Consider the following 12,389-nt stretch of genomic DNA (forward strand, 5'->3'; position numbering starts at 1 on the left):
GGTGCCGGGCCACGCTACAGACGGAGGCCGTGGGGCGTGGCCGGACCGGCGGAGGGGGCGTAGCGCGGCGGGCCGGGTGCCCGAACTGGCAGTTGGAGTCTCCCTTTTGTGTCTGGAGCCGGGAGAAGCACTGGTGCTGTGGGGCTGGGCGGGAGGGGGCGCGAGCCGCGGCGGACTTGCGGCCCTCACCCGCAGCGTACAGGGAAAGGAGGCGGAGCGGTGTAGAGCTGCGGAGAAAGCGCTGGCAGCGAGGAGAGGCTGAGTCGTTCTCCAGCGGCGACCGGAGACCTGAGGAAGGAGGCCAGGCCACGCAGGGACTGCTGGCGCTGTGGAAAGTTAGGGAGGAAGGCGGAGGAGGGGGAGCGCCTTTCCCCCAGTGTGGGGAAGGGCAGCCGCTGTGCTCTCGTCGGCGGAGGGGAGCCGACTGCCCTCGTAGCTGGAGCCGCCAAGGAGGGGCCTCACGTCCCGCCGCCCCGCACTCTGAGCTCCACCTTTGTCGGGGTGGCCTGGGGTGGTGTCGCTTCTGTGGTGGAGGGCGGGAGGCCGGGGGTGCGCGGTAGAGCCCGCCTGGCGGGGGAGACAGATGGGCCGACATGCAGCCGCAGCCCTCGCCGTGAGAGCAGACGGAGTCGCGCCTCGCCGCGGTGGAACTGAGGGGATCTCTGCCGCCTTCCTGGGCGCATGAGGCAGCGAGGCGGGGCGGCGAGAAGACAGAGACCTTTAACGGGATGGGACGCGGCTCTTCATTAAGCCCATAGAGCTCGTTATCCTTGCCGCGGTCAGCCGGCGGGGCTGCTCTGACTGACTGCTGTAGACGCGGGCTCGCGTCTGGATATGTTTCCTTCTCAACCGGGCTGTTTCTTCGATATCGTGAAGCTGCGTGGGAAATAAGCTTGCTTCCCAGCTCAGTCGGGAGCGTTCCGCCGTTCCCCGGAGAGGGGAGATGTCTCGGGGCTGGGAGGCAGAAGCAGGCGCTTCCCTGGTGTCCGTGGAGCGCTGCCGGCTCCCGAGACATGAAGGCAGGCGGGTGTAATGGAGTAAGAGTGAAGACGGCTCCTCTCATCTACCATTTGCCCTTCCAGGCGGGATTGTAAACCGAAAAAGCTGAGGAAGGCTGTGCGAAAGAAGGAGGAAATTCCTCTCGTCGGTCCCCTTTTTTTTGTTGTTGTTGTTTTTTTTTTTTTTTTCCTCCTCCTCCTGCCTCGATCCTTGGCTTCCCCAGGTATGACTGCCTCACTGCAGCACCTTGTGCTGGTGCTCTTGCTCTCCAGTGCCACCCTGCTGCTCAGCACTGCGGCTGGTAAGTAGCCAGTGGGTGTAACGAACTACTAGCCATTTTGGCACAGGGAAAGGGGGTGGGGTCCACTGGTATTTGGGCACATCTGTGTCTTCTTAAAAAGTGGTGTGCGTCTGCTTCCGTGGTGAAGCCTGATAAAAGTTGAAATCCCGATACGTTAAGAGTCTCGGAGAATAAAATCTGCTTTATTGTGTAAATGAGCTCGACCTGCATTCACGATTTATGCTTTGCCTAGATCTACTTGTCTAATAATTTATTTCAATTTTGGAAAAATATATAATCTTTCTGTTTTGCATACCTCGCCCTTCGTAAGGTAATGCAGGAATTTTTAATATATATTTTAATCGTCAGCACAGCCGTGCCTGTTTTGCTGTGGGATCTTTGGGCACAGCCATTTTTAATTTTATCAGCATCAGTGCTTTTAGGGGCCTTAAACATGCGCTGCAGTTTTACAACAGTCTGACTGTAATGCATATTTATTTTCTTGGAGAAGAGATCTGAAGCAAAAAACTAGCTATTTCCATTGTCTGTTCTGATTGTAGCACAGTAGCAACACTGTTCAGGATTACCAGAAGATATTGAAGAGTACTTTTTTTCTTTTTTTTTCCCTAACAAGAAGTTGGAAGCATATTTGTTAAGAGCATTCTTACTCGTATGTTAGAACACCGTAAACCTTTTTTTAAATCTGCTTGGAAGCTCTGTGTCAGATATGTAGGATGTTTGGCCATGATATTGGAAGAGAGATGTATATTGTTCTGGCATCCTTTGGTTTTCTGTCATGGTGACAGATTAGCACGTTGGAGCCTTCTGAGTGTTACCCAGCTTTGTTAGGTACTAATTCTTGCAGTATGCATTTTTCAGTGGCTTTAGAAGACTCTGGTGTCTTTTTTATTAGAATCCAATTGTGCTTGCTATTTTTTAGTGTTATTTTGTAATCTGATGTGTAAAATTCATAAATTAATCTTTGGGAGAAGAATGCTGTATCTTGCTAAGATGACCCAAGAAGCTGGTGGTAGTTTTCATATTACATTTCAGTAAGGTCTTAAAATTGTGTCGTTTGTCGAAGTTGAAGATACTTGCTGTCATTATTAGGAAATTCCTGTAAATTATGAATGTTCAGGCAGTTTCTTCATCACTCTGACTGAATAGTCCCTGATTTTCTTGCTTCTGCTTTTTTAAGAGGTCTCTTTCAGGAAGGTATTTAAATGAAAAGATTCATGTTGCCTATGTCATTCTGACCTTAGACTGCCATTATTTTAGACTGATGTCTGCAGCGTCTCTCTGTGGTAGTTTCTGAGGAGTGGGTTGGTGTGTTTTTTTGTTGTTTTTTTTTTTTTTTTTCTGGAAGAAGGGACTTCTGAAGGTCACAAATCTTTGTATTAAAGCACGTATGCATCAAGAACACCCCACACCTGAACTTTTCTTTAAAATACAAATTTTTTATAGTGTAGAGTTTTTTATCTCCTTTGTGAAAACTTCAGTGGATTGGTATTTTCTCTGCACCGATGAAGAAGTGTTGCTGAAGGGGACTAAGTACGGATTTTAAACCAGGCCAAGGGCTAGGCAGGTGCTGTACCAGCCTATTTGCACGGTTTTGCCAATTCACCCCAATCCAGACCTGGCAACAGCATTCCCACTATTTCAGTTCTGATTGTGTCTCATTAAAAAGGTATTAGTGATGCCTGCTTTTTTGGTCATTTTGTGAATCTGAACCTGTTTTCCCATCATTATTTATTTCTTAATTGTGAATTTTTAACAACCCGCATTTTAAAAAGCCTTGGTCATTAATCTGTAAAACTTAGACATTTGAGCTTGAGTTAACGTAATGGTTGATTTTAGTTTTACACTGCTTTTCAGTAAAAAAAAGTCTATACATGGGGAAGCTGCACTGATGTGTAATTCTGCCCTTTTATGTTCATGAAAGAACCAACACTCTTTCTTCTTTTCCCCTCCCCCAAAGCATGAACTGTATGCTCCCATCAGAGTGAAAATGCTGCCTTTACAGCGTTGAAAACCCCTATTAATTCTTACTTTTGATTAGTGAATGGATACTATAGCTCAGCCATGTGTAGAACTGTGTATTTAAAAATTCAAAATCATGACATCAGAGGGAGATATTTTCACAGCGATTTTGTAAGTTTTGGTCTGGAGGAGAGTATCTGGACCTTTTAGAGCTCCACAAAGACCTGGATACTGAATGGGTAGGAAAGATATAAAAATGCATAAAGAAGATCACAAAAAAATCTTACATCGGGGCTAAAGATGAGAGTTCCCTCATAATCTGGCATATGAATGAAGAAGTTGGTTTTTCCTTTTTTTTTTTTGTAATTGAACATGTAAAAAAAGAACTATCTCTAGATTCAGAATTGTTTGCTGATTATTAGGGGGAAATATTCCTTCCGCCTTAAAATCCAGATTTTAACAAGTATCTGGTAACTCTACTTTTAAACCATATATTAGTCCTTGTAAAGAGATATGCTACACAAAGGACATTTGACCAATGGTAGTCTTAGCTAAAAATATGAGATATTGGAAAATAATGGTCTGTGCTACTTTCTTCTTTATTTTTCAAAAACTTGAAATACCTCTTTCTAAATCTTTTGTTTAGAACTATTAGACATATATATGCGCCCTTATATTTTAGAGGATTTGGATGCATTAACTTTGAGAGTTTTGCCTGTTTGGTGAACCTTTGAGGTGTTCCTTAATATTGCTAAAGAATTTGTATGGGTGTTTGTACGGGTGTTTGTATGGACCTAATTTTAAAGATAGAATCTTTACTTGTTTCACTTGCTTGCTTTCTGTGATATGCAATACTAAATCACTTTTCCTTCTTTATACATACTCAGGGTAGACAGCATTCCATTGTCTAATGTGTAAATTATTTGCAGAAAGCATAAAGTGAAAATTCAAGTGAACAATAACCTGTTTTCTTAAGGAATCTTTCCATTTTCCTGTATCTATGTGGTTCAGCAGGGCTGCAAAATTTTCAGTATGAATGGAATAGGATAGAGATTGAAGAATATATATTTAATGATCATGTGAATTATTAACTAAAATGAGTGAACCCAAGTATCTTTATCCAATTATGTATTGCCAGTTAAAGTTACTTTTTAGTGTCCTAATGTAGTTTGTTTGAAATATGAATTGTGAGACATGAGGAAAGGCCTCCTTTGGCTATCCAACTAGATTCAGTGTTTTAAATTAGTAACTGAGTATCTTGTATATTAAACTGGCTTTATAAAACCTGTCTGCACTCCAGTTTTGGCTGTTTTACAAGAGCTATACCAATTTTTTATGTAATCTAAAAATTTATTTTTGTGTCTGACTTGGGAACTGTCTCTGAAATACTAACCCATCAGATGGAAAGAGACTGTGGGCTTGAGGGGCATGACTGGTATGCTTGATGGATAACCACACATACAAATGCAGCCTGTACAGCAGACCATGGCTTCGTTAACTGTCTAGTTATGTAAAGAAATAACGTAGTTGTGAAAGCACCAGATTCTGCACAGAGCCATTCACCCTGCTGAGAAGAGTCGTTTTTTTTTCCATTAGGTAAATCAGCCTGTATGAACCTCTGTGATATTTCATCAAAGCTTCCAGTTTCCAAGCATACTTCAGTACTTCTGTACCGTACTGTGTGGTGTAGGCATAGCTTGTTAGGAAGTGGAAGCTGCACTTGTCTGGTGGCTGAGGAGACCAAATTTTGAGCCCTGAGACATTACACAGATACTTTGCTTCAGTATGAATGGTTTCTTATCATTATTCCTAGGACAAACTTGTATAAAGTGGTTGTTTTGACACCTCTCTAGCACATATTACAAAATTTTCTAAAAATTTGTTTGACTTTTAAATTCTTGTCCCCTCTGCCTTTTTTTTTTTTTTTTTTTTTTTTTATTCCATGAAGTATTTCTCACTAGTCTGTGTAGTCAGTGGCATTGTTTTCTTCTTCTGCCATTCTCAGCAGATTGATGAGAAAATTGATATATCGGGTTCTTCTGAAACATTTTATTCCTAACAAAAGAGTGCATGGCTTACTGTCACTTGAACTAAATTTTGTTAGGACTCAGTCTAGCTGTGCCATGAACGAGTGCTGTCATTTTCTGAGCAGAATCTAACTTTCCCAGCCAGGGTGGTGTGTAAACAGTGTGTCAAGTTTCATTTGGAACAAAATATTTTTGTCCTGAATAAACCAAAACAAGCTTGGTGATGCTTTATATTGGGTAGGACAGGAATCTGTGTGTAGCTTACACGCAGTTTTAAGTATTAATTTTATTAAGTTTGTAGACTTAGTGGAACTGCTTCACTGCTTGAATTTGAATTTAAAAATAAGTGAAATAGAAGAACTGTTTTCCAAAGCACCAACATTGCAGTACTCAAACTCATCTGTGGCTTTTCATTTTGGTTTGGTTTGGCTTTTTTGTTGTTTTTTTTCCCATCCTCTGAAGCATAACTGTAATACTGGAAGTGATTTCTCTTCTGCTTCCTTCATGTTTGGATTGTATAAGTACGGTTAACAATGTTTGTCTAACATCTCTGCAATCTCCAGTGAAGACGGAGTTCACAGCCTGTCTAGGTAGTCTGTACTGTTAGTGGTTTAATTACCACGTTTTTCGTAATGCAACAGTGGTACTTTTTGTTTTATTATTTTTTAACTTTCTATTCTAATTCAAGATTGTTTCAGATATGCCTTAATTAATATGTGGCAATCCACCTGAACATATAGCATGGAGAGTCTCAAACTTGGCTACAGTAGTTTGCAGTGGAAAGTTTGAGATGACTATCAATGTTTTCAAAATTGCAAAAATATTATTTTAAAAAGTGGTTTTGAAAAGTTTTATGTGCTTCCTAATATTCTAATTTCTGATGATGTTCTGCCAACTTGAGGGGTCTGTTAATTGCAAAGCTGGGCTGAGCATCAGGAGTGAAATCTGATAGGAGAGGTCAATTTGGGTGTGTGACCAAGAGAAAGAAAGGCTAGCAGCACCAGAGAGATTTGAAAGGATGAATGATTCAGTCTGATTTGCAGTGAGATGAGAGCCAAGGCATATTAGACAGCCAGACAGAGATGGTGTCTTACATTTGTCAGACTTGTTTGGAGAGTAAGTGCTCACACTCGTGTGGTGGAATGCACTTATGCAGGGGGAGACAAAGAAAGCATAGTTGTAAGTAGCAATTTTGAATACTTCTGTTTTTTCATATGAAAATCTACGAGAGACCTATGCATTTAGATAATGCCTTTACCTTCTTCCTCCCTGTCCCTCAGTCTCCTACGTTTGGAAACCACAAGGGTTTTGGGTGGTGATAGTGTTTTATTCTAAGTCTTTGCCATGTGTTAGTTTTGTCAGTTGCCTTCTTGAATTTGCATCAGATCATGGTTTTTCCTTTGAACTTTAAAGTCTACCTTCTGCATCTCTCAGTACTTTCTTTTCTCTTTTGTTTCTTCTTTCTGTGAGAGGTGGAGGAAAAAATAGACACTATGGATTGCTAACGCCTTCTGTGGACACTTCCATCTGCACCATTAACTTCTGAAACTGCTGGCTCACATCAACCACATATATAAAAATCTTAAAAGTCTCAAGAGATTAATTTGCTACTATTTTCATGAAAATTAGGAACTGACTAGAGGAGAAAAATCCAAGGTAGAGATATCTCAAGGGGAAAGTGGAGCAAAACTCAGCCCAAGCAATTCTCTTTGCTTAAAACTGGCTGCCCAGTCAGTGCAGGGATGCTGGCAAGCGTGTTGGTGCATATGATGTTCTGGACAAAGCACAATATATTTTGTCTTCTGTTCACTTGGCCTGCTGTAGGAGATCTGGGAGAAAACTGGGAGTCCCTTTTGTGGAAAGGATGGGAGTGGAGTATGAAATGTGGGAGAAAGGGCATGTTTATGGGCAATTACCCTGGTGCTTGTGGAACAACTTACGTTTCTGAAAGCATGTAGTAGTCAATTTTTAATTGCTTTAACTGAACTTCCAAAACAATGCCCAAATCACTTTACTGAATGGCTGTCATCCATTTACAGCTTCACAGTGTGTATGAGTAGCAAGCAGTTTATGGTATGCCTTGTTTTTTCACACTTTCAAAGCTGGATTTAATTTGCTATCCTGTGTATACACTTAGCTTTAGTTTGGATATCCTACATGTTAAAACTTCCTTATGATCTTTTATAAATGGTGATGTAACCTACACTTTTCCTGTGGTCCCTTTTTGTTACATCTTAGAATTCATGGACATCTAATGAAATGCATGAAAAGTAGTTTCATTATTTGTATTAAGCGGGTGCAATGGCAAGGTGCATACTGTCAGCTTCTGAGTTGAAGTAAGTGGCAGACAATGACAGCTAGTGGTATAATGAACTTCCAAGCTGCTGTACTGACTTGTTATAGTCAAGTAGTCTAGGTAATGCTAGCGGTGCTGCACAGCTAAACTCTTATATTTAGCCTGATATTGATAAAACTGATACTATGTTTATTTTGTTCCTTGTTTTACAACATACGCTTTTTCTGTTTTGAGTTGTAAACAGGATAAACGTAAGAAAACATGGGTAAGAGCTGCCTTTTTTTTTTTTTGAGGGGCATGACTGAAGGTATAATCATAGGTCATTAATTGGGCTCCCTTATGTATACATTAGAGAATGTAGAACTCAATATCAAAGTATTGGGTGTTGGTAGTGTCATCTCAAGCTCATCATCCTAGGTGTGAATTACATTTCCCTCTGCATAAGTCACAAAGGTCAGTTTCACCTGGTGTGAGAAGTTTCAGCATAGTTCAGTGACAAGAAGGACTGACTAAATAGGTTCTTACCTTATCAGGCTTAGTTTGGCATGGTTTCTGTTTAAACATTTTATTTCTGCAGCTAAAGCAGCAAGGGTACAGAAACGTAGATCAAAACTCCTAGATCATCCATATTAGAGAACCTTAATTAGATTTTCTGAGAATTTAATATTATCCACAATCCTTTGGTATTCTCAAATATGTTAGACTTGGCAAACATGTATCAGGAAAAATAATGTGTCACCTTACTGTTTAAGCTATTTTCTATAGTAATGGTTGCATTAAATAATCTCACAGGGATATGTTTAGTTGTCCAATGCTAAAAAATGTTTGCTTTTTTTAGTGATTGAGTAATTCTGTTGTAGTTAGTTTGTTATTGAACGTACTTGAAAATTAATCCTTCTTTCTGTTTCTATCCTTCAGAGAGAAGTCACTAAAGCTGATGTAGTTGTGGGGGCTTTGTGTCCCTATACCTTCTAAGTTGCAATAAATCTTGGTGCAGACACTATACACTGTAGATATGTGCTGTATGCTGCGAACTTTGCCAGTCCTTTTATTTGTTCAAAACCTAAACATGAGAAACTATATTCCTGTATTTATCTGCAGAGAAGGGACCTTCTTAGCTGAGGATTAGAAGGGTTTTCTGATTACAGATTCTTAAATATACATTTTCATTATATTTAGCTTTCTGAGCTATAAATGATCATGTAGAGCCAATACCACAAGCTGAGAAAAACTAAACTTGTAGCAGGAGAATTGTAGCATCTTTGTTTTTAGTTAGTCTGTGGCACCACCATATATATGCAAAGCAGGCACTTAGCCCAGGAACAATCTTTTTGTATTAAAATAATTTCGGTTGCAATCAGAGAAGGATAAAAGGAAACCTGTAATGAAGTTTGTCTGGATGCCACCATGGTGTTGGTTTCTTCTGTTTGCATGTTTAAAGTTCTTTTCATTTGTTCTTGGCTGTAATGGCCTGGGCCAGGGAGCTGTAGCTGTAGCAGCTGCCATGATTGAAATGGCCACACAGGCCTGGGCTCTGCCAGCTGTAACAGGAGACAAGTGCTGGGTCAGGGCACACACTCCTGTCTCACAGGGCTTGCTGCTGGTACTTGAGTAGGACTCAGTTGAGAAGTGGAAGAACTTGTTCCAGCGTTTTGTGCTGTTCTTTCTCTGCTTTGCAGGCTGGGATGAATGAGTCTGTGAATTTAAATGAGTGAAAAAGAGATGTGGAAACAGTATGGTAAATAATTTCTCATGCCCACTGCAGCAATATTTGGATGTCTCTGTAAAGGTGTTGGTTTTGTTTTTTTTTTTTTTTTCCTAAGAATGTATGCAAATCCCTGATCCTAGTGTGTGGTGCATAGATACAATGAAGATGACTTGTACTGCATGTATATGTGTGTCTGTCTGTGCATATATCCTTATGTACTTGGTATGTTAGCAAAATTGAAGCTTACCAATCTGCTTAGCTGCTGCAACCTGGTATTTTAGTAGTAGCAAATTAGATGTTTGCTTAGCTTTCTTAATTTTCAAAAGGTCCTTAGAAACAGCTTATTTTGTGTGACTGGTAAACCTTGCACTTCTGAATTGCATCCAGGTTCTACTAGGGCCTGTTAAATGATTTATCTTATACTAAAATTAATCTGGCCTCGTTAAATTTAGACTTTAGCAGTTAATGCTGTTGCAGCGGAACCCAATTTGGCCACAGTTGTTTCACATCATTTTAGCTAAGAATTTAAAATCTAGTAAATGTTTTTCCTGAACAAACATAGAAATATCTTAAATGGCAGATAGGGAGACTTTCATTGTTTCCTGTCAGAGAAGTAGTACCTTTAATGAAGCTGTCAGCAAATTTTACTTCCCTTATTTTAAGTAGAAGAATAGGATGTTTTTGTGCAAAATAAATAAATCCCTAATTATTATTTTACTAATCTGCATGCAGACTGTATAGCACTACTTAAAACTGAAGATGTGGCCTTTGGGTGCAGGAATATGCAGTCCAAATGTGGCACAATGTAGTAAATGAATTTAAAGAAATGGGGTGAAGGTGTGTAAAATAAAGAAGACTAGTGATACAATTATAATGACCCAAACAACTTAATAGTCTCACTTTAGGAATGCAAAAGTGTTTTCTTCTTCCTTTTCCTTGTGCAGGTAGGAAAAAACCACCAACCAAAGCAGTGAAGTCCTAAGACACTTGAGTACTAATAGTGTCATAATATATGAGACTGGGAGGCATACTGTGAGCAAAAGTCACTTCACTGGAGAGAGCTAGAGGCATTTAAGAGGGAATGCAATAAAAGCCATGTTAACTGAGTCCTGCTGGGGAGTGGAAGAGGTAAATGTGAAAGCAACAGTTCACATTTCACATATTTTGAAGCAATCATCCTGAAGCAAGTGAGGGTCTACAAAGGGAGGCAGATACTGCCAAAGCGTTATGGTTTGCAGCAACTTGATTTTCTCAGCTTGTTTTGGTAGAAGGTTTGGCAACAAAAGAGCTGAACTGGGAATGTAATAAGGCATGCAGAGAAATAAAGAATGTTTGGGGTTTGAGGTTTGTTTTTTAACATTGTGTCAACAAAACTGAATGGAGCTGGGGATCCAATAATGAGGGAAGAAGACAGCTGGAAAAGTCAAAAAGCTCCTGAGTTAAGGTTCTTGTTAAAAACCGGGAGACCAATTGGGAAGAATGGTGAATTGTGTGTAGTACTGGGGCAACGTATGTCTTACTCCTTTTGTATGTCCTATTACAGAAAGAAGCTTGTACTAGCTGAGTGAGAAAGTATCTGAAATTACCAGTAAATCCAGAGTATGTCCCCCAGAATTCTCAACTGTGCCATGTATTGCTAGTACCCCTCAAAACAGAAGCAACAGATTTTTGTTTCAACTGCTGAGTGTAAAGAAGCAGATGAAAAATAAAATTCTAACATTTGAAGAACATTTTTATGTGGCAAATACTGCAGAATTTGGAGCATATTTTTATACAAAGAACATAATGAAATAAAATTTTACATAGAATCTCAATCCTTGTTATGACTTTACCTGCTTGCATTTGGCTGGGATCGGTGTAGTGTCTTAGGTAATGCTTAATTTAAGTAATTGAATGGCCGTGGAGTTTTTAGAAGTAGTACTTACATTTTAATGTTGCCTTACTATTAACAGAAAGAGATTTGGCTCTTCTTCGTTGGCAGGTTGTATCTGTTTGTTACGCATATGGGACCTCTTCTGCCAACTTCAAATCTTAAAGGTAGTTAAATTGGTAATTTTCAGACACTGGGATCTGATGATGCTGTTCCGTCACTTCCAATCTTCCTGCAATATTTGTGTGGATATGATGCAAGATAAAAATGAAACAAAAGGTGTTTCCAGCCCTTAGCCAAGCTTCCAATTGAAGTTAATCAAGATAACTCTAAATAATTAATTTCTCACTGCATCAGTCAACTTGTCTTCTGTATCTGGTTACTGAATGGAAAATGAAAATTTATGTGAATGTTCGGTATTTAAATGGAAATTTAAATGAATCACTTTTTTCTGTGTTAAAGTGAATGCCAGCTTTGAGCCTCTTAAAGTTTTGTTGTTTGGTGTTTTGGGTTTTTTTGGTGGTTTTTTTTTTTTTCCCCTTCACATTTTTGTGTTCATGCTCTGCATTTAAAACCAGAATCACTTTGGGACAATGAAGTTCAGTATAGTTACATTCACTTTTCAGATGTTTAATATACAAGATGCTGGTGTAATCCCACTGCCTTTCTAGTATTTCAGTGTTCTGAATCCTTTATTTATTTATACAAATTTACAACTAGTTCTTTGAAATTGACATAGATTTTGGGGCATTTTAGTGAGACTATCAGGAAACACTGAGAAGTAAGCCTGTTGCAATATCCTTGCCTCTGCAGATAAAACTGGACATCCTGGCTGGATGTTTACCAGTGTTATTACAGGACAAGGTGTTTGTGTCTTGATTATTTCCTGGATTTGCCCACCCTTCTCTGCCCTTGTTTTTATTATTCTTTTGAGGATGTTTAGCATGAACATGTAATGAATTTACTTTTATGTTACTGACATGCACTTTCAACATATTGCAACTAAATAGGTTAAAATAATCTAGGAATACCACATGCAAATGCTTACTACTTTTAGCTGAAATGTATAATAACAAACGAGGATGATGTTTGTGATAGAATCTGGTAGTGAGTTCCTTTGTGGCAATTACATAGAGCAGTTAGTTCAGTGCTTAACTGATAACAATGGGACTTGCATCACTATGAGGTGTGGGGATATGAGGTGGAGAGGTAACTGCATTCCATTAAGT

The 12,389-nt window shown here is 39.7% G+C and overlaps 1 protein-coding gene across 1 annotated transcript in view; it reads left to right on the plus strand.

Moving 5' to 3' along the window:
* The first annotated feature begins 1,224 nt into the window (after positions 1-1,224).
* BMPR2 (bone morphogenetic protein receptor type 2) overlaps positions 1,225-12,389 on the plus strand; it is a 100,210-nt gene continuing 89,045 nt past the window's right edge. Inside the window, exon 1 of the mRNA XM_054380957.1 lies at positions 1,225-1,300. Coding sequence (XP_054236932.1) covers positions 1,225-1,300 — 76 coding nt within the window. The remainder of the gene's footprint in view (positions 1,301-12,389) is intronic.

Source organism: Indicator indicator, chromosome 5 (assembly GCF_027791375.1).
Source record: "Indicator indicator isolate 239-I01 chromosome 5, UM_Iind_1.1, whole genome shotgun sequence".
In the NCBI taxonomy this organism is placed as follows: domain Eukaryota; kingdom Metazoa; phylum Chordata; class Aves; order Piciformes; family Indicatoridae; genus Indicator; species Indicator indicator.